General features: G+C 33.9%; 11 protein-coding genes across 11 annotated transcripts; 9 read left to right on the forward strand and 2 right to left on the reverse strand.

Annotated features, from left to right (window-relative positions):
* Positions 1–9: 9 nt before the first annotated feature.
* EIN_252770 (Hypothetical protein) lies at positions 10–43 on the forward strand (the record flags this gene model as incomplete). Its single annotated transcript, XM_004261756.1, has 1 exon — positions 10–43. A coding segment is annotated over one exon (34 nt), but the record flags the coding sequence as incomplete, so codon positions are not given.
* Positions 44–1,193: 1,150 nt separating this feature from the next.
* On the forward strand, positions 1,194–1,538 carry EIN_252780 (hypothetical protein; the record flags this gene model as incomplete). Its single annotated transcript, XM_004261757.1, has 1 exon — positions 1,194–1,538. The coding sequence occupies one exon, from the start codon at positions 1,194–1,196 to the stop codon at positions 1,536–1,538; it is 345 nt and encodes a 114-aa protein (XP_004261805.1).
* Positions 1,539–2,426: 888 nt separating this feature from the next.
* Positions 2,427–3,065, forward strand: EIN_252790 (hypothetical protein; the record flags this gene model as incomplete). Its single annotated transcript, XM_004261758.1, has 1 exon — positions 2,427–3,065. One exon carries the CDS (start codon positions 2,427–2,429, stop codon positions 3,063–3,065), a length of 639 nt encoding a protein of 212 aa, XP_004261806.1.
* Positions 3,066–3,175: 110 nt separating this feature from the next.
* On the reverse strand, positions 3,176–5,012 carry EIN_252800 (protein transport protein SEC24, putative; the record flags this gene model as incomplete). Its single annotated transcript, XM_004261759.1, has 2 exons — positions 3,176–4,081; positions 4,269–5,012. 2 exons carry the CDS (start codon positions 5,010–5,012, stop codon positions 3,176–3,178), a joined length of 1,650 nt encoding a protein of 549 aa, XP_004261807.1.
* A 310-nt stretch (positions 5,013–5,322) lies between these two features.
* Positions 5,323–6,263, forward strand: EIN_252810 (hypothetical protein; the record flags this gene model as incomplete). The annotated part of the gene is made up of 2 exons (XM_004261760.1): positions 5,323–5,501; positions 5,546–6,263. The coding sequence occupies 2 exons, from the start codon at positions 5,323–5,325 to the stop codon at positions 6,261–6,263; spliced, it is 897 nt and encodes a 298-aa protein (XP_004261808.1).
* An 863-nt stretch (positions 6,264–7,126) lies between these two features.
* Positions 7,127–7,759, forward strand: EIN_252820 (hypothetical protein; the record flags this gene model as incomplete). The annotated part of the gene is made up of 2 exons (XM_004261761.1): positions 7,127–7,291; positions 7,337–7,759. 2 exons carry the CDS (start codon positions 7,127–7,129, stop codon positions 7,757–7,759), a joined length of 588 nt encoding a protein of 195 aa, XP_004261809.1.
* A 1,848-nt stretch (positions 7,760–9,607) lies between these two features.
* EIN_252830 (hypothetical protein) lies at positions 9,608–11,137 on the forward strand (the record flags this gene model as incomplete). The annotated part of the gene is made up of 1 exon (XM_004261762.1): positions 9,608–11,137. The coding sequence occupies one exon, from the start codon at positions 9,608–9,610 to the stop codon at positions 11,135–11,137; it is 1,530 nt and encodes a 509-aa protein (XP_004261810.1).
* Positions 11,138–11,323: 186 nt separating this feature from the next.
* On the reverse strand, positions 11,324–12,088 carry EIN_252840 (hypothetical protein; the record flags this gene model as incomplete). Its single annotated transcript, XM_004261763.1, has 1 exon — positions 11,324–12,088. One exon carries the CDS (start codon positions 12,086–12,088, stop codon positions 11,324–11,326), a length of 765 nt encoding a protein of 254 aa, XP_004261811.1.
* Positions 12,089–14,446: 2,358 nt separating this feature from the next.
* Positions 14,447–14,986, forward strand: EIN_252850 (hypothetical protein; the record flags this gene model as incomplete). The annotated part of the gene is made up of 1 exon (XM_004261764.1): positions 14,447–14,986. The coding sequence occupies one exon, from the start codon at positions 14,447–14,449 to the stop codon at positions 14,984–14,986; it is 540 nt and encodes a 179-aa protein (XP_004261812.1).
* Positions 14,987–15,225: 239 nt separating this feature from the next.
* On the forward strand, positions 15,226–17,200 carry EIN_252860 (hypothetical protein; the record flags this gene model as incomplete). Its single annotated transcript, XM_004261765.1, has 2 exons — positions 15,226–17,080; positions 17,118–17,200. The coding sequence occupies 2 exons, from the start codon at positions 15,226–15,228 to the stop codon at positions 17,198–17,200; spliced, it is 1,938 nt and encodes a 645-aa protein (XP_004261813.1).
* Positions 17,201–17,829: 629 nt separating this feature from the next.
* EIN_252870 (Rho/RAC guanine nucleotide exchange factor, putative) lies at positions 17,830–21,517 on the forward strand (the record flags this gene model as incomplete). The annotated part of the gene is made up of 2 exons (XM_004261766.1): positions 17,830–21,276; positions 21,341–21,517. 2 exons carry the CDS (start codon positions 17,830–17,832, stop codon positions 21,515–21,517), a joined length of 3,624 nt encoding a protein of 1,207 aa, XP_004261814.1.
* Positions 21,518–21,576: the final 59 nt, after the last annotated feature.

Raw genomic sequence — 21,576 nt, forward strand, 5'->3', positions numbered from 1 at the left:
GCGACAGCTTTTTCGCATGACTGTAATCTTGTTAATTTTTTGATTTCAACTTATTATTTTATTTATATTATTATTCTTAATTAAAAATGTTATTTTTTGTTGTATTTGAAAAATTGTCAAAACTCAAAAACAAATTTTAGTTTTGTCGATTTGAAATTGTGAAAACCCTATTTTTTGGTGAAAATATTTTGAAAAATTGTGTTAATATTTTTTATTAATTTAATAGTATTGAATAGTTTTTCTAATTCAAAAATCTTAATAATTTTTTTCTAGATTTAAAGAAATTCAAGTTAGAAAATAATATTTTTTTGTTGTTTATTATAAATAAAATAATTATAATTTATAATAATAATTAGTTAAAGTTATTACTAATGAAACATTACATAGATTAATTTTTAATAATAGTATCATCCCATTATTTTACACAATACCAACGTAACAATAACAGTGTGTTATACAAATAACAGATTCAACAATTTGGTGATTTTCAACTACAAATGAATTTTATTAAAATAGATTATTTCTTGTCGTGATGAAGTCACACTAAATAAGGTTGCTGTTTATTTTAGCTTCTTTTTTTCTTTGTGAAAAAGTGAGCCAATGATTATGCGGCAATTTTTTATTCTCCAATACAAACAGTCCATATTTGTGAAAAATATTGGGAAATTCCAAATACCATCTCCACTATGCCGCGTTATTTACAGATTTTTCAACCTGCAACCCTAAAAAAAATTGGTAGAAATTTGCATGAAGAAAATCTAAACGGAATCATACGAACTTGTTTGTCGACAAATTAATTCATTTTGCACTGGTTATTGTTTTCTTTCGAATAGATTTTCAAAATTCTCACACAATAAGTAATAATGCCGCTTTGTCTGTCTATAACGCTAAAAAATCAAAATTTGTTCCAAACTCAAGCTACAAATGGAATTTCGCCATATATAGTGCCAGAAAAATCCAACTTTATGATTCGGCCAAATGAACAGACCTTTACCAAATCACTCAAAAATGTTGTAAAATGCCCACTATTGTACACAAATCATCTTCCAAACTCAACAACGTCCCTTCATATCGCGTCTTTTGCTATAGATTTTTCCGCATTTCATTTTTGAAATGAAAAATTCCAGAAGATAGTCCAGACAATAAGTTTTACAAACCCTGCGAAGTTTAAAAGGAAGAACGACAAACTATCAATGAACATGTCTGCTTTTCGTCCAGTCGATTCTTCACTCTATGAGGTCTGTTCTCAGTTCATCACAGAAAGAGTTGTGAACAAGACTCCAACACCAAACGCTGATCGAGAAAAGTGTACACAGTCTCCCAAATTTGTCAAAGTCATTTCCTCCAAGCAAAGGAAAAACAAACGGTTTTGGTCCCCAGAAGAAAAAACTTTTGCGATCAACAAAGCAAAGCAAATTGGATTGGCCAGAGCGGCTCGAGTGCTACAGAATGAATATTCGAGTGTATATGGCGACTTATCACCATCAACTTTACAATATTGGTCCCAACGAGATAGAGAAGGCACCCTCAAAAATTAATATTACCAGGCAAATAGTGTTATATAGTTAATTAAATCCATTCAATTTGTTTATATTCGTATTTTCTCTTGATTTTTTTTAAATGCCACACTCCGAACTAAATATGTAGATGGATTACTTCCAAAGAAACAAAGTCGTAAAGGAAGTCAATTATTTGGTTTGTTATATAATTTTAATCTCCACATCCTTTTCACTGTTTTATATGATATCTTGATGTACTCACTATGAGGAAGAGAAAATGATTTACAAAAATGAAAAGAAGAAGTACCAATGTATCAAGAAAAAGCAGAAAACCTTCAAAAAGCTGGGGAGAAGTAAGACCCAAGAATTTTCATACCAGACACTAGTCAATTTCTACAAGAACAACAAAGACGAGAGAAGGAAAGAATACGTTGAAAGCTGGAAAAAAAGACACCACAAAATAAGATGGTTATCTTTTCTTTTATAATTTATTTGTAGTCTTCCGTTCTTCAGGGAGCTAAACCAGTTTAATCAATAAATCTATTAAGTTATTATATTATAATAACAACCTCATTATCATAATAAAAATAATTAATAATTATTTAGTAAAAATATTGTAAAGTTTGGAATTAATTATAATTAAGTAAAATAAATTATAAATTACTATTAATAAATTTTTTATTTACTATTTACCAATAATTAATATTTGAATAATAAATTATAATTTAAGACAATTTAAAATTTTTTAATTCAAATTTCAATTTAAAAAATAAAAAAAAATGTTAAATTTAATAAAATATTTGAAAAATGATCAATGATCGTTCTTTGAAAAAATCATTTTAAATAGAAATAAGTAAAAAAGTTAAATGATAAACTATATGATAACTTTATTGAAAAAGTCATTAATTCAACTCAAAAGTATAAACTATGCTCTCGACAACTTACATACTGAGTCAAGTGCAAACACTTCAAAATTGTCTTTCAAAGGAGAAAGCAAAAGTAAGTGATTCAAGGCGCAATGAACTCTACCAAACCGATATGGAGATCATGAAAGTGAAATCACGAGACAATAAGGTCTTAGTTGTTCAATCAGAGTTTTATACACCCGATCCCACAGAAATTCGGGTCTTTGTCCATTCCGAGAAAGACCCCTTTACCACAGCGAAGATTGCGGCTAACTCGGGCGAAGTGGATTCAACATTTTATTTGCCTGGTCAAAATATAGTGATAGACATCTTATACATTTGGAAGGAGAAGGCTGTTTCTGCGATACAAAGCTTAGTCATTGGAGAACAATTACTCGGCTCAACTCGAGTTGATGTCGAAGGTGACTTTGCAACCTTTGTTTTTGATAGATACGACATTAAAGATGGGTACTATCTGATTGTCTACAAGGCTTCATCTTCGTTGAACAAAGATGCGTACATCAGGAAATTGAAATTATTAGTAGGGACGGTGAGGTTGGGGATGGAGTTAAATAAGGGGGATTATATCATGAAAGTATTCGACACACCTTCACCAGATTACAAAACTCCATTTCTCCGAGAGATCGCTTTCACAGTATAACTAGTTTTCTTGTTTTGTTGTCGTTATGCAGTATTTGATAACACTTCAAGTCGACGGGATGAGTAAGAATGAAACCAAATATATACTCCAAATTCAAATGACGTCTCTCCTCAAAACGAGGCCGTTGGAGCGTATAAAAATTGTACAAGATAATTGAGAACATACGGGGAGTACCTTTGCAATTGATACATTTCGCTATACATCAAGTCGTTTGTCAGTCCTCCTTGCACCGCCGTGGATGTCATCAATGCGTACAAATAAGACGTTAAATCTGTTTTCCCGATATTTTGGATCATGCTATTTCTCCACCCCTCTATTTCGCTTTTAACACCACTCAAATCCTTTTCTTTCAACAATTTGATAACTTTGAAAATATACCCATTCATCGCAACAGGCAGATTCGGTTGTCTTAACACATCGCTATTAAAATTTGAAGTGTCGATCTCTAAGTTGATGACTCTTGTTCTTCTAGCTCCATTTGCCAAAGAAAATGAAATGGCCAACTGGAATTTGAGTTGTCTGTAATTTGCATCGCAACCTCCTGATAATTCGAAGAGTAATGTGGTGTCCTTTCTCATAACTGAACACGCGTAGTTAGTTGCGGAGCGCTGGAAGAAGTGCCCTCCAACCGTCTCAACTTCTAAGCAACTTGGTATCCTCATCCTTAGAGCACACGCATAAGCCGATGGTGTCATTGCGTTGACATCGTTCGTCAAGACCTCGAATTGCGTTTTGTTCGGTTCGTAGACTTTAAGAATACCATTGGTAATGTGAGAAACTTCTCCAAGAGTCGCAACATCACAGTAATCGCGCGAGAAGAAAAAGTTATTCACGACAACACCAAGCTCAGAACATTTAATAGCAATGTCCTGGTAAAACTTAAGTGCCTGGTTGGGTTGAAGATATTCCCTATTTTCTGTATATGTGCTCGACGGGCTAATCAAACGATTTGATACACCACACCCCACTGTCCCTTTTGTACCACAAACATCTATCACCGTTCCACCACGATTATTCTGATTGTTATCTTAATTGGAACTATAACTAATTTTATTATTAACTATAATATGTGATTACCTCAGCGAAACAGATATAAAAGAAAATAAATGAGTGCTGTATCATATTTATTTTAATATTTAACTATAAAAGAAACCAGTGAATGATAGTATTATTAATAATAAAGAAACAAGATAAAAAACAAACAAGAAGATCCACAGCTAATTTGAGTGCAGCTCCATAGCAACACCCCTTTGATAACCCATCTGCGTCGGCAACGATACTTTGAATGTCTTGTAAGCTCTGGAAGAGTGCGTCCAATTTTGCTTTATCGTCAATTGTACAAAACAAATTTTTGTAATGAGGAATAACGAGATCCCTCATGTCTTCGTCGATAACGGGCAATACAATCTTACTGAAACTTTCTCCAAACTTGTAGCACGTGACTGATGTATTATAAGTGATGACCGCGAAATAAGCGTATTGCCTCATATTTTGGTCGACATAATTTTTGAGTGCGTTGATCATATAGAGGTAGTCATTGCTCTGAGCGAAGGTGAGAGACGTGTCGATTAAAATGATTGTTTGAAGGAGTTTTGGTGTTGGAGGTTGGTACTCGAAGTCATAGACGTCGTCGACTAATTCCGGGAATGACCCGACCCCATCCCTTTCCATGTATTTATATCTCAAGTAAAACTTCTCATTTGGTTGTCTGCAATACCCACATATGTATTTCCCTCCAAGTCTCGTCCACGTCATTTGTTTACTCATGAAAGCTCTACACATTGAACACCGTGGCATTTCTTGAATCGTATTAAAAGAGACTACCGGAACGGGAATGTTGTTGTTATCTGCAAAAGGCGTCACTTGAATCACCTTTGGAAAACCAGTCGCATCTTTAGTAGGAGAGGAGTTGAAATAGCGAGAACTGAACGAAATGTAGGGATTCATCGTATTGGATAATTCCAAGTTCAAAGAAATCTTATATTCTAAAAGACCAACTAATAAATATAAAAAAGAATAATAATTGATGTAAGACTTATTTCAAGCAAATAATCGGGAAATTACTTATACTAATAATAAAAGGGTTTTTACTATTAGATATAATAAAAATATCTAGTTTGAAATGGTTACTATTTGAAATTTGTTTGCATTTGCCAAAAATACAAATAACTATTTATTATAGTATAAATAGTATAACATATTAGTTATGGTCATATAGTTCATTGAAGCTAAAAAAGAACTTGATAATCCAAAGTAGATGACTGATATACAAGAGTTGATAACTGGGTTGAAGGAGTGCATGAATTACGACGTCGACGACACCGCAGTTATTGGCGACTGTATTAACATCATTAGAATGATATCAAAAAAGATTGTATCGATATATAGAGAGCATGACGATGATCTTATGAGCCAAATTTCGGATATAATGACGGTGTTTGTCAATTCTCATATTCAAAGCGATGGTAATAACATTTTAGAGTGATTGGAAAAATGGCATCCCGCCTGACTGTCGTTTTAGGATACATCCTTTGCATCTTGTATCACTTAAAACGATATGGCGATGCGTTAAATGTCGTAGAGGTGTTAATGGAGTCCAAACCGCTGAACTTTTCTGTTTTTATCAAAGCGAGTGACTCGGCGATGTATGGGTATTACTACGGAAAATTATTGATTGTTAATAGCAGATACCAAAATGCCGCTGAAAGCTTCGAGCGGGCGTATATGTGTGCGTCTCCCAACTTTCAGGAAGTGATATTAATGTATTTGGTTCCGTTACAGTTACGACGGGGGAAGTATGTTCCACGAGACTTACTTGAGAAAGTGAATAACGTCCTGTTACTCGAGTTGTGTGATGTAGTGAGTTGTGGAGATGTGTATAATTATGAACAATTACTCAAGGAGAACGGAAGTGCGTTGCTTTCAGTAGGATTGTACCCACTTTACAATTCCCTTCGTATTGTCGTCTACCGCAATTTACTCGACTTCGTCTTCAGAACAAAAAAAGTGACCAAAATGCATTTGGAACTCTTCGTCAAAGCAGTCCAAGCAACGGGTGAAAAAGAATGCGATTTGATTACAGTCCAGAATATGATCACTAATATGGCTTCAGACAAAATATTGAAAGGTGCAGTTTACATTGGAATGAAGGCAATGGCTGCTGCTCCTTGTGATACTCTTACTTATTACCAATTCTAAGTCGTTTTACTATACTTTATTGTTTTTTCTTATTAATATAATAGACTTATTTCTTTTAGTATAACTATAGATAAATTTATTAATAAATTTATTATATATAATATAATACAGTTTTTTTAATTTAAAGAAGTTGTACTATAAATATTAATAAATAAATGAAAAATTAAATAATTATTTTAATTGACAATGCTATTTTTAAACAAACATATGAAGCGATCACAATAATTATGATAAACTATATATTTGTATTCAAATGTTTTTTTTTATAATTGTTAAATTATAATTAATTATCGGCGGTTTAGAGCAAATGTAAAGGAATTATATTAAAAGTAATTCCAAAAAAGATCAACCCAGATTAAAAATATATAAATAAACCATATAGGGTTTTTTCAAACCATCTGTGCCTCTTCAAATAATAAAAAATCAATCAATATAAATACACAATAAAAACATGAACTTTTTACACTTAAAAATAAACGCCCTGGAATTATCAAAAAAAATGGTTTTATTCTCCCAAAAATATTTATTCAAAAAAGATCCACTCGTTTACAGTTTTGCGTCAAACCATCGTATTGTTCAACACATTATTTTAAGAACAATCCATTGTTTTAAAACAAATTTCCAAATAAAAAATGAGATAACATCCCGTGTTTTTCATGGAAAATATAGCCGAAATATCGAGAGTATTCCAATCAAGCAGACACTAAATATATAAAGGAGAAAATATAAACATTTGAGAATAGTACTTCAAATTATAAAGAACCATATTTCCAGTAAGCCAAGAGTATTTTTAAATTGAACCAAAAATAATTCTTTAAGAGAAACTCGAAAAGCAAAACTTGAAAAGCTAGTTTGACTAAGCAATGAGTCACTTCACGTTGGTCATGTTAGGAGGTGGAGCCGTTGGGAAGTCTGCCATCACCGTCCAGTTAGTCTCTGGTGTATTTGTCCAAATGTATAACCCTACTATAGAAGACTCATTCAACACTACCATCGACGTTGATGGCGAGATGGTGTCACTCAATGTGGTTTGTATTTGCGTTTCAGTACTTTCATCATATATTAATCAATAGGTGGACACAGCAGGACAAGAAGAATACTCCTCACTAAGAGATCAATACATGAGAAGTGGTGATGGGTTTGTCATTGTATACTCGATCATATCAACAACATCATTTTTGGAAGTGGGCGGAATTCGAGACCAACTCTATCGAGTACTCGAGAAAGACCCGGGCGAACACATTTGTATGGTGATTTGTGGGAACAAATGCGACATGGAGTCGGACCGACAAGTCAATACAGCGGAGGTGAAAAGTATTGCCGACGAGTGGGGGTGTGGCTTCTTCGAAACTTCTGCAAAAGAGCGTATTAATATATTAGAATCGTTTCAACAACTCGTCAGAGACGTTAAAAAGTGGAACAAGCCCCCTGAACAACCCACAGAGGGAGCTGCTAATTCAAAAGCACCAAAGAAAAAGGGCTGCTCTCTATTTTAATTGTTGTGTGATAATTCAAAGTTTTCGGCGTTTTTAAGTATTTTCTGAATTACTTATAAGATATGATCATGTTATCTGATTTTTTAATAAGAATAAACAAAGAAAATTATCAAATAGTACAATTCTATTGAGAAACGAAATGTATGGTTTTTGTCTAGATTTGGATTCAGAATTGTTGTTGAAATGGTGTGGAAAAACAAGTGAAATGGAATTGAATAATTTGGAAAAGATTTGTGGAGAATTATTTTTGAATAGAACTTTATGATTTACAAATGGTTTGTTATTCATTATGAAAATCAAAAATAAATAACTACAAAAGTTATTAAAGTTTAATTATATTTATATGGATATATTAACTATTGAATTTACTAATTTTGATTAGAAGATATTAATAGTTTAAAAAAACGAATTTGAATAAAATAATTCAAAAAAAAAATTGTAAATTATAAAAAGTAATTATTAACTTTATAGTATAAAATAGTATAATGATTATTTAATTAATTAATAAAAAGTATTAATATTAATAAGAAATAAAACTTTTAAATTTAGTATATTTTACTAATAAATATTTATAACATTTTAATAGTAAAAAGGTATAATAGCGAAAATTAACAGGACAACAGGGCACTGGCTTATTTCTTCACTCTGAATTTGCACTGTTGGGTAAGTTTTAATTTACCTCCGGTTGGAGTACCAAGAACGATGCCACACTTTGGGCATTGGATTTCTCTTTCTGCGTGGGAGAAGGTGGTGGTAGTGGTTGAACATTTTGGGCATTTCACATCCATGAAATAACTGTTTGGAGTTTGCACGAGTCTTTTCAATTTGTGGGTTCTCTTCTGGGACTCAGCAGATGGGTTCAACAAGTCGACTTCGATCAATGGCATCGCTCTTGTGAATTACACTTTACTAGATCAGGGTTTTCATGTCTATTGGAGGGGTTTACTAGTTTTTACTATATTGTTACTAATGAATATAATAACTTTTTATTCTTCTTAACCCTTTATTATTTCTATGTTGTTTCGGGTTTTTAATAGAATTAATAGTTATTAATTTATTTAATATATTTAAATAATAAAAAAGATTATTATTATATCTAATTAAAATTTTACTTTTTAATTGTATTATAGTAAAAAATAATTAATTAAAGTTAAACTTGTAGTTTGTTGATATATTATTAATATAGTATAATTTGTTTAAAAATATAATTATTTCAATTTATCATTATAAACAATTTAATATATTATTTGTACTAATTCAAATGATCATGAACAAAATATAAAAATACATAAAAACTTATAGAGTAGATTTATTTGGTCGTCAAAACAACCTTATATTATTAATATATTAATATGTGAACTAAACAAAAAACATTCATTTGTTTTTCATTATAATGTTTTTTATTTATTTAAATTTCACAACAATGAAAAATGAAATATGTCACAGAAACCATTGTCTTCGAATAGATTGCAGTCAATAATAAATAATAACCCCATATCCATTTCTTTTTTGGCATTATTTGGAGTTGTGTTGCCCCTTTGAAAAAAACGCAGAAGTGGCACAATTCCGAAATTAAATTAATAAAAAACACAATGATCACCCCACTCCAATTCAAAATTGTTCATAAGTATAATAAAACGACAATAAGCTTTAATAAGTCAAAAGAAAAGAAAATCCCTTTTGAGTAAAGAATCTTTTAACCAATAATTAACACTGACAAAGAAGAACTAAGTTACAAAAAAACACACTCTCCTTCTATTTAAAAACAAGTCTTTCTTTTCTGATAAATACTCAATTATTTCAGGACAACGGATCTTTATATTTGAAAACCACTTCTGCTCGATTGCTATGAAGGGACACACACTCCACCACTTCAGCTTTTTAGAGAAGAAACAGAGCAAGCCAATAACAGTGGTCCAGCCTCAAAATCATCGGGTTAGTGAACCACTTATTTCTCAATCACCAACTCACTCCCAACAACAAACAATCCCATCAACCCTTCATCAAAAGCAAGAAATCGTCGTCATTCCTCGTCGAAGCTTTTCAAGCCCAAAACAGACTTCTGGTCTTCGACAAGAATTTCCGTCAGCACCACAAACTCCTATTCCCGACACTCCCGCAACAACAGACCAAAAAGTCACAAGGAAAAGACGGATGTCATGGAGCTCAAAGAACCCCGCCGAGCAACGGAGGTCACTCACGTTTCTCGCGCAAGACGACGAGAGTCTAGCGATGTTTAAAGACAAGGAGTTGCAGGTTGTAGTGAAGAAAGAGGAACGAAAACATCAACTCCGGACAACGACCGACTTGCGGAAGAAAGTAAAGATCATATTTGACTTCCAGTGTTACAAACAGCACATCGTAACAACTATCACCGCTCATTTATCAACCACACTCGGACACAAAACAGAGAGTTTCATGAAACATTACAGCGAGAAACGGAAGTTCGAGGAAGTGGACTTAAAGGACTTTTCGGGACATCCCCTCGACGGCAAATTATTGTTTCAGGAGTTACTCCTCAAGAACGTGTTCTGTGTGTTTATCTGCACACGGGGGAATCCTTTCACATCACCAAAAGTATACCCAAGCGTCTTACTCATCAACTCGAAAAAGGCTATTCCCCAAGTCGTCTTCAATTTGTGCTGGTGGATATACACTTTTGGAAATCGGACTGAGGGTATTTTTAGGGTTTCTGGGAAGGGGGAGTCAACAAAAAAGAAGGCGGAAAAATGTGTGTTGTGCGACACGTCTTTTTTATATTCACTGAAGAGTCAAACAAATGAAATTCACAATGTTGTTGGGACCCTCAAAATGTATTTAAGAGAGTACACGAGTGGTCTTGTGGACTTCACAAAAATCAATCAAATATCGCGACAGAAAAATCAGGTGATGTACGTCATTAAGGCGTTAGAAGAAACTCAAACGGAGGATGTCATTTGTTTAGGTTTGTTGTATGGACTAATTATGAGACTCATTAAATATGAAAATATTCACAAGATGTCATTAAAGAACTTTGCGATGATATTAGGCCCTTTAGTCATCCACTCTGTACCCGGTTCTAACCCTTTAAACGTGACTTTGGTACAGCTTGACTTTAGTATGGTGTTAGCGAAGAATTATGAACCAATTATGAGTGTCTTTGGTCTTACAAATCCATTCATGGAATTACCTGAATTGAACCAAGACAAAGAAAAGAACTTCAAGAAGGTAATGCATTCACTCGACATGATTCGGTCGCTTTCATTGCAAACGCCAGCTGAATGTGAACGGCTGAAGGAGCAACTCAAAAACCAAGACACACTCAATTTCCTCAAAACAGTTAACAAAGAAATTTTGGTTGATGTGATATCGACCATCATCGACTGTTTGGACTTTTAACTTGTACGATGAAAATTGGAATACAGTTGAGTGCGCTCGAGCACTATGTTTATAAATTTTTATACTATTCTCGTTGTGTTCTTTCACTCAATGCCGAATAACAATAATAAAACACAAACAATAAATAAACACTATTTTCTCGCCTTTTTTCAACACAAGTGAGGTGCGACGATTGTAAAGTAGTCGTTATACCCCCGCAAGTTTCTTCAATTTTTCAACACGATGAATGATCGTTGGAGTTGAGAATGATCTCGTCTGTGGGATTAAGAAATTGGATAACGCAATGAACGACTCGTCTCTCCCAAATAACTTTGATATTCGACTCTTCTTTTTGTCTTGTTCCTTCTTCTTGTTTGTCATGAGTCGTTTATCAATTGTATCGGGCGATATCCGTTCACCCATTTTCTGTTTTAATAAATCACTCTTTATGACATTTTTCCCGTTCTGTCGCGCTTGGTCGGCGTTGTCGGAAACGAGAAACGGCGATATCTTCTCGAGGGAATTCTGCCGGCCAGTCAACTTCGCCAATTTTTGTTCCTTTTTGTTTTCGATTTGTTTCCGTTGCATGAGGCGCGAGACTTCATTCATTTCTTCAATCGACGAACTTTTCATTTCTTCGTCAGACTTCATTGTCTTTGATAAAGAATGGAGTTGTGGTGTTTTAAAACTCTTTTCTATTTTTTCGACTTTCTCTTCTTTCTTGACTTTCGTTGGTTTTGTGTCGTGGGAAATATCATCGGGTAGATTTGGTTCGTCCTCTAAATCAAAAAAAAGACCGATGTTTGTTTCAGACGAATCATTCCCCCATCCTTCCATCGCATACGTTTCAAAAACTTCCTTGTCGTCAAATGGAGTTGCTGCGTTGCTTGTTAGTGATTTCTTGAAGTTAACATAAGACTCGGATTCGGAGTCCTCTGTGTACGAAATGGTGCTTGACCGTGAATCAGCCATCTATCTGATAGTTCTATTTTGTGTTATTTTTATTTATCTTTGATGTATATTTCCCAGTATATTTGGCTTTTGAATCGGGACAATCCCACCATTGTTTGAAATATTTTTGATTGAGTGAATTACTGCTTTTTTTCTATTTTGGTTCATTCAATTGAATTTTAATTAATTTATTTGACTAATAAGGAGTTTATGGTCAATTGTGGGCGCATTTGCAACACTCAGCAAGAAAAACTGGTTGGTTTGAAATGTTTTTTTTGAGAAAAATAAAAATAGATTTCATCATTTTGGGGAAAAACGGCAAAATTGGCAATTGAACAACAAATAACGTATTTGTTTAGAACTAGCGGTTTAGCTATTAAATAAGAGAATAAGAAAAAATGGTTTGCTGAACAAAAAAATAACATACTTATTCTGTTATGCCGTGCCTTTTTTTTTAATACAAACCTATATTTTGTGGACTAAAAAAACAGTGAAAATTAAAAATGGCAAAAACAATATTACAATTATTAACAAAAAAAAATCAAAAAACAAAAGAGAATTACTATTTTTATGTAAAAAGAAGGCGATATTGCGGAAATAAAATGTTATCTGTTCAGGGTAGTGTGTTCCTACAATAGAACAAACGGATTTTTTAATAAGTTTTTTTTATTTCGTAGAGATTATTCGAAGTGTTGGGTTTATTTGTGATTCACTTCTTTGTTTAAAAAAGTAAATAATAATGAATAAGTATTATTCAGTTAGTTTCCAAGATATTTGCCATTTAAATATCAACACAATTAAGTTGAAATATCAATCTATTTTTGCGTTTCACTAAAATGGTTTTGGAATTAATAAAAATAAATATAATGATTAACAATAATAAAAATATTATTATTTATACAATACAAATATTAAAAATAAAACTATTAATAATAGGAAATCTACATAAAAATGGTTTTTTAACATTTGTTTTTTTGCCGAAAAAATACAATATTTTTTGTATGATTTTTATAATTAGAATTTAAATACTCTTATAATATTGAAATATCATAATATGTATAACTTATTATTTTAATAAAAAAACCAAAAATATATTAAAATTTAATTAATTTATTTCTAATATACTTTGTCTTTTTAAATATATTTGTTATTTTATATATAGTTTTTTTACTTGATTTAATTTAAAAAAATGAAAAATAAATAATAATATAACTATAATAAATTAAATAGTAATAATTATATACTTTTTTTATACAAGTTAATAATATATATAAATAGATAAAAGAAGTGTCATAAGTTAATTTAATTTATTTATAAAAATCCAAAATTATTATTGTATATGTAGTTTATTTTTAATTATTAAATTAAAAATAATTTAATATTTGTTTGCATGTTCATTATTGCTTTAAAATATTTAAACATATAGTTAAGTTTTATTAAAATAAAAATAATAAATTGTTTATTTTTTTTAAATTAATTAATTTTAGTTTTTCAAATTAAAAAGTGATAAAAAAACATTTTTTAGATTAAATAATATTAATAGAAATGATATTTTTTGATGATTTCAAAATAAATAATTTTTTTGTGGAGAAAATGAGGATTGTTTTAGGTAGTTAAAACAAACTGGTATCAGTTTATATAGTGCTTTAAGCATAATAACTTTCACTTTCAATGCAACTTGTATCTATTTGATGTGTTTAACACCAGTATTATTTTTTTTCAAATATCAAGAATACACCAACCTTGTTATTTAAGAAAAACTACTTTTATATAGAGACCTTATGAACTTGAAGTGAGTAGATGAAACTATAAAGTTTAAGATTTGCAAAGTGTTTTAGACACATTATTATCAACGAACATGTATAAGATCAGCATAGCATATATCTGGATAATTATTTGGATTCAAACTTATCCAAAATTTGATTATCTGGAACAATTAATTTCTTCCATAATGAATTACTTTTGAGTTTCAATTCGATTTTTTCCTTTAAAATACATAATAAACTAATCACATAACCTTAATGGGTGTTCTTGAACGTGTGATTCCACTTGATAACGTTTCGCGAAAGGAATGGATACAATTTGAAAAAGAAACAGTCCAAATGGTTGACTACGAATTTGTTGAAAAACATCAAGTCCGCACTACTCTCCGAAGAACTGTTGTTTACGAAGAAAAGACCTACAGTGATCCACCTAAAATACATTTCATGCGCAAACATAGATTTTTCAAGCATATTCGGCGAATTGGCAGTTATCGAGGAATTGGTAGACAATACGGCAAAATGATATTAGAAATCGGGCTCTTTCTAGTTATTGTAATTATAATTATTCTTATTTATAGTTTTAATTTTGCTCTCGAAAGTACTCAAAAAATAAACAATGAACTCCGCAAGGGGAAGCAAAAATCCTGGTGGAATCAATTTTGTGAAAAGTCAACAAATCTCGGCGCGGAGTGTTGTGAAGCAGCCCGAACTCAAAACAAGAGATGCAGACAATTTAAAAGCTATACAAATAGTTACTGACAAATCGAGACTTAAACCAAACACCCACAACACCACAGATGTTAAATTAATTAAAGAGGAAACACACACCATTAAAGATGAAGAAAAACAAGAGGAGATCAAAGAAGAAATCAAAGAGGAAATTAATGAGGAAATAAAAGAAGAAATAGAAAGTGATGAAATTGATAGTGAAGAAGCATTAAGACGAGAGTTGGAAGAGTGTGAAGAAGAAGATGGTGATAAGAGTGAGGAAATTGTGAGTGAAGTGAATCCGAATGGAATGATTAAACGGAAATGGTATGACGACGTCATTTTTAAGAATCAAGGAAAGAAGGATGATGTCAAGAAAAAGCGTTTTATTAACGACACGATCCGGAGCGATTATCACAAGGACTTTCTTGACCGATTTGTGAAATGAAGACTTCCCTGCAATGAATGGCAAATGAATTAACACTTATTAATTACTTTATTCTAATAGAATTCTCTGATTTTTCCCATTCCAAAATACATACTAATAGTTATTAATAAAATAAACCAGTTATATAAATTGAAAAAAAATCAGATACTATAATTTAATTATAATAACAGAATAGTTCCTTTTCGAAGTTTCAATACACGAATTTACAAAACGTACTTAAAACAAAAATCAATAAGAAGATGTCAGAGGCGACACCTCAACAACCACGGAAGAAAAATTGGTTGTGCATATTTCCCGGGTGCACACAAAAACCGATGTGCCATTATAACGCTTATAGTCACTGTTGGGACGGCCATTTAAGACATTTGGCTTCCCCGCTTATTGGTGGCGGGAAAGCGGAGGTCTACAAAAAGTTGAACAATCGGGAAGAAGTTAAGAAGCAATGTGAAATTTATTTAGTTGAAATCAAAAGCGATGAAGACGTCGAAAACCAACGGACTGTGGCACGACAAAGACTTGGAAACCCACAATTGTCAATCACTGTTGAACAACCACAAATTATCGATCAATCGGATAACTCACTTCAATTCCAACAACCGATGACATTGCAGAACATTTCAAACAATTCAAATAACTCGGCATTAAATAATTTGAATGGACTTAACACGATGAATACATTGAATAGTCCTCTTGTGAATAACTCAATCAACAACTTTGGTCTTAATCCAGACCAACTCAATGTACAAGACTCAAACTTGTCGGTACAACAATTGATGATTCCACAGACCCAAGAAACACCTTTGTGGGACTGTGTGGTCAATGCAAATGTGTATCAGAAAGACCTCGAGGCACTCTTGCAACACGACCAATTCGTGAGAATCGAACAAATAACAGAGAACTTGAAAAGACTGCACGTCGCAGGAGAGGTTTTGGCCGAAAACGGATTTCTCCAGCGGTCAGACGCCCGCTCAAAAGATCATATTGAGCCACTGAAAAACTGTTTAAACACGATATTACAATTAACGGGGAAGTCGTATAAATACATTGGAAAAGATGACCAGAAAATGGGGTTCATTGCACAAGAAGTCCAAGACGTATGCCCCAATTTGGTTCATGAAGATGAACTTGGCCTCTCTGTGGATGTCGTTGGGATCATTCCGTTGCTTGTTGAAGCACTAAAGGAAATTCAAACTGCTGCTTCAAAAACAGCCGACTGTTCAAATGGAAAGTTTGCGGAGCTTTCGCTAGCCGCCGACGAAGCACTAGCTGCAGTCAAAGAAATTGGAGAAAAAGTCCAAAAGGACGAAGATGAAATGAAGAAGCATTTAGGCTTTTTCGCGTTGGAAGAGTCTGTTTTTTCACCCGGACCAGCTCTTTTCACACTTCTAGTTGCGATGGTGTTGAGCGTACTCTCTGTTGGTGTAGTTGTGGTGTTCCAGAAATTGATTGGGATGTGGTTATATGTCTGGGGGATCACAGCGTTATTATGGATTTGTGTGTGGTGGCAGCGATGGGAGTTGAAAGAGATATATCAACATCGCCATGTTGTGTGGTATTGGAAGAGTGAGAACAGTCTCTTTTTGTATTACAGCAGTTACATTTTCTTCATATTTCTCAGTTTAAGTCTGATTATGGGGAAGGGTGTAATTACACTAGTTGGAGTCAGTGTTGGGTTATTGATTATAACATGTGGGATATTATATTGGGTGACAAAGAAGTTCAAATTGGGATGGAAGATACCAACACTAACGTTAGTGTTATTGCTCACAAGCTTTGTTATTGTCAGCTCGACATTGATTATAATACAGCCCGAATATCAATGTACGTTAAATGGAGAGAGTGATGGCTATGAAATGCATTTGAATGTGGGAGAGATGTCGGAGAAGGTTGTTGTGAATAGTGTTCCGTGGAACTGTTGGATAGCAGACATGTTTAATTCAAACGAATTGCCGGGTGGTATGAAGTGGAGCAATGGAGATACTTCACCGTTTTTGGAGGGCTATATCTCTGAAAATTTCAAGACATTTTCAACACAAGTGAGACTTCAATGTGTCGAACTCGTTACATTTAATTGTGGCGAAATCACGTTCAAAAGTTTGTTTTGATCGAATAAATAATAGTTAACAAGAAGCGTGTACTGGAAGAGAAGAACCAAATGATTGTCGGGAAAATGGGTGCAAGTGGGACGACGACGAGATGAACTGTTCGTTTTGAGTATGTAGAGCATTTTGTGTTGATAATAAAGTAAAATTTTGTGAGTAATCTTTTGTATACAATTGAAAGAGTTTGAATTTAATACATCAAAGTCTGGGAAAAAAAGAAAAAAAGCATGTTAATTAGTAAACCGTTGTTATAATATATTTAAACTAAAAAACACTTTTAATAAAGTTTAATATTTTATTAAAAGGTATAATTATTTTATTATTTGTCAAAAAATGGAAATGAGACGTTAAAATATATAGTTGATTTAACTATTTACTTATAATCGAATTATTTTAAAACATGAAAAAAAGAGAGATTGGTTGAATTATAAATATCTAATTGTTCCCATTTGATATTTTTTTACCAAAAATAAATAAAAAAACACGACTTCAACATATGAATAAAACATATTAAAGATAACTAGTATAGTATTATACATGAACCAGTATTTCGATCCTCAAAAAACATAACAAAAAATAAACCATATAATATATAATAAAAAAGTTATTAAATATAGAATTTGTTTCAAATTGATAATACTTACTTTTCTTCTAACCAATAGCAAAGAAAAAGTCCTCGAATTGTTCAATAAAGGATTTATTAGTTTTTTTAATGGAACAAAGAATATTAATATAATCTGGATGTCATTCACTGACACCGAAGAGCAGCTTTTAATGGAGTGGGTCCGTCGCCGTCTTCCAAAATCCCAAATATCAGACATTACCGTTGATTTTCGTGATGGATCTGCACTTTTAGAACTTGCCGCTTCTTTGACAAAAGCTGCTGTTCCAAAGATACAACCTGCAACAAACATGAAAGGAAGAATCCATAACATTGAACAGGCACTTAATATGATTTCTGGGAAATACGGAGCATTTGATGGAGTTTCAGTCCATTCCATAGCTAGTGGTAATAAAGATAACACCCTTAGTTTACTCAATTGGGTGAAAAGGATGAGGGAGTTTGACAAACAACGCCACAAACAGCAGAACACCAAGATTCGAAAAGACTTACAGAGATTTGATAAGAAAACAAAGGACCTTCAAACGGCGGAAAATTTTTCGATAGTCGAAAAAGACCCACGTGGAGTCGCTGGAAGAAAACGAGCGTTTACCACGAAAAAGGGATACATCGAAGTGTTAAAAACAACAAAAGCAGTTTCACAAAAAGAGATGTTGAAAGAAGAGATCTCAAGAGAGCGTTCGTACTCTCTTCTGAATCCAATCAACACGAAACCACAACACGAGAAAAAGCATCTCCGCAAAGAAAGTAAGTATCAAAATGTTTCTTGTGTAATCGAACAAACAGCACTGGACAATATCAAAAAGGGGAGTCAAGGCAAACAGAAATCTCATAATACTAAGAAGGCTGAAAAAGTCTATTCACAAATTACACCAAAGAAAAAGGAAGTCAACAACAGCGTTACAAACACATGTAATACAAAAGAAGAACAAGAACAAATCACTTTAAAATATGTGGAGAACATTGAAAACGACCAGAAGAGAGAGAAAAGAGAATATCCAATTGTGAAGGAGAGGGTGAGAGAAACACTAAAAAGAGAAGAACAAAAACAAGAGAAACCAAAGAGCGGAGTACCTCCGTTGCCAATGTTTGTGAAGAGAAGGACAACAACTTGCTTAACACAAAAGGAAACGTGTGATGGGAGTGTTGAGAAATCGACAGAAAGAACTGTTCTATCTCCAAGAAGAACACCAGTCTCGTTGGAAAGACCTGTTATTGAACAAAGAAAGGCAGGAACCGTTTCGAGAGAATTTTTAAATGAAAGGGACACGGGAGAAATACTTTCTGATAGAACAATGAACTTGAGCTCAGACAAATTAACATTGAGTAATTCACCTTCACCGAGACTCGAAGATGACGGCATTAACAGAAATCGTACGGAGTCATTCACTGTCCCGTGCTTGCCTCGGCCACTTGAGAAAGAAAAGACCCCTCTGCCAGAGGAGGAGATTCCACCAGAAAGTATCACTGACGCAAATTCAGATGAAGAGACGTTTATCGAGTTTGATGAAGACGAGTTGATGGAATGCTATGTTCCCAATGCAATTCGAGAGGAGAAGATGAAAGAACGAGGACTTGAGACGGAGAGTAAAGAGTGTGGAGACATCAAGGAACTCACCAAGAATGTGTTTCTGTTAAAAGGAGTCTACCACGTAGTCACTGATGTGAAGGGGGGTGAGAAAGTCTTAGAGCCCCTCGACTTATCAACAAAGAGTGTTGTGTGTTGCATTCAAGCCCTTTTGAGGAAGAGAATGGACATGGAATTCTTTAAGAATGGGCTTGACCTCCAGAATAAGCGAATTGCTCAAATGACCCAAAAGGTGAAAGAGAATGAAGGAGGTGTAGTGATGCTTCAAGCCCTCATCAGAGGGCATTTTGTGAAGAAGCAGCGATTCTTTGTGAAGGTGAAAAAACTGAAAATGGCGGTGAAAGAGATATATGACACCGAGAAGAAGTATGTGGAAGACCTTAAAATCATTCAACGGATGATCCAAACCACCGTTGAGATGAAGTACCACGTTGACATAGTGAACCAAGCTCAACTAATCATTGACATGATGATCAAATGCAACAACGTGTTACTTGAAGACATGGGAAGTGTTATGAAAGACGACAGATTGGGGAGGGGAGTGAATGCTGCGTTTGTTAAGTTCACGTCTTATTTGACGTATTATACCACTTATATGAATATCTACTTCCCATTAAAAGACTTTTATGAGAATGCAAATAACACGGAACTGGTCACTAAAATCTCGGTCGAGGTACTTGGCAAAACAAAACCAGACAACTACTTGATCCGGCCAATTCAACGTCCGCCACGCTATAAACTGTTACTGGAAGCCGTGCTTGAATCGCTCCCAACGTGGTGGAAAAAGGAGAGAAAAGAATTGAAGATGAGCACTGCGAAGTTGCGCGAAGTCATATTCAAACTCAATTCTTATATGAAGACAAACACGGAACATAAAGAAGTCGACAAGTTGTTGAGTAAATTAACGTTCCCGAGACGGTTTAAATTGGGGAAGGACGCGGAGAAGAGGGTTGTGTTTCAGGGTTTTCTGAAACGCGTTGATAAAGAGAAGGACGAAGAGTTCTGCTGCTTTTTACTGCCGGATTACCTCTTTATGGCGAAGATCAGGAGAGACGAAGTGGGGGATGTCCCCAGTGAAACGCTTGAGAATAAGGTTAAGGTGTATCATGTCATTGACACGCGAGAGTTGACACTGATGGATGTTCCAACCAACGAAAGTGAGTTTTGTATAATCATTCCGGGGAAGAGTTTTCGACTGCGAGCGGAGAACGAGAACGACAAGATGACGTGGATGCACCAAATTGATGGAATTTTTTCGAAACAGCAACAAACGATATTGACGAGGATGCAACAACTGCAGAAGAAGGACAAAACGGTGGAAAAAGAGAATTTAAATATCAGCGAGTATTTGATCCATCCCGAATATGAGGAGGACATCTACTATTTTGATGTGGCGACGGATCAGTGGGAGAAATTCTATATGATGTTACATGGAGCTGCGCTGTGTCTGTTTTTGAGCGAAGAGGAGGCCGCGGAGTTGAAACAACCGACGTTGGTGTTTGACATTCTTGAGTTGAGATTCAACGCCCTCCAAGTGTCGACACGGAAGTACTCGTTTGAGGTCAGCTACAAAAGTTATACATACATCTTCGCAACGACGAGCAATCACTGCAAATTCATGTGGCTGTATATGCTGAGAAACGCATTTTATAAGAACTGTAAGATGCACATGGACTTGCACGCGTTTACAGTGAATTTGTGTCGAACAGACGTTCTGAAGACTTGGACTTGCTTTGATGAAATAGAGAAGAAGCCAAACAACGAAAACTACAAATACCTCCGAGTCATGCTGTTACAGCCACATAACCAAGTGTGTGCGGACTGCGGGAAGCCAGTCAGTTATGCAGACATCGACTATGGGGTGTTTATATGTGAATCGTGTGCGTTGGTTCATGTTACTTGTAAACACGTCAAGAGAACGTTTGACTGTGTGTTGCCGTTTTGTAAACTTTTGAATATTCCGTTTGCTGCATTGGTCGTTTGTTTTTGTTCATTTTTCATTTTGAAGTGAATGCAGTGGACATTTTGGAAGTGACAACAAGCAATTGCATGAATTTGGGAATTTGAGAGGAACTATTTTGTATAGTTTAAAAACAGAGCAGACTGTGGCGAAACCGTTGAATGGGGTTGAGAACTCTGATGTGAAACGGAAATGGATCCAAGCGAAGTATAGAATGCCGAATATCTCTGTCTTTGATTTTACACCCATTGATAATTAGATGTTGTTATGTTTTTATACGTTTTCTATTTAGAGTCAGTCCGTAAACGTTGTACACCC

The sequence above is a fragment of the Entamoeba invadens genome, assembly GCF_000330505.1.
Source record: "Entamoeba invadens IP1 unplaced genomic scaffold scaff_1105074726103, whole genome shotgun sequence".
In the NCBI taxonomy this organism is placed as follows: Eukaryota; Evosea; order Mastigamoebida; family Endamoebidae; genus Entamoeba; species Entamoeba invadens.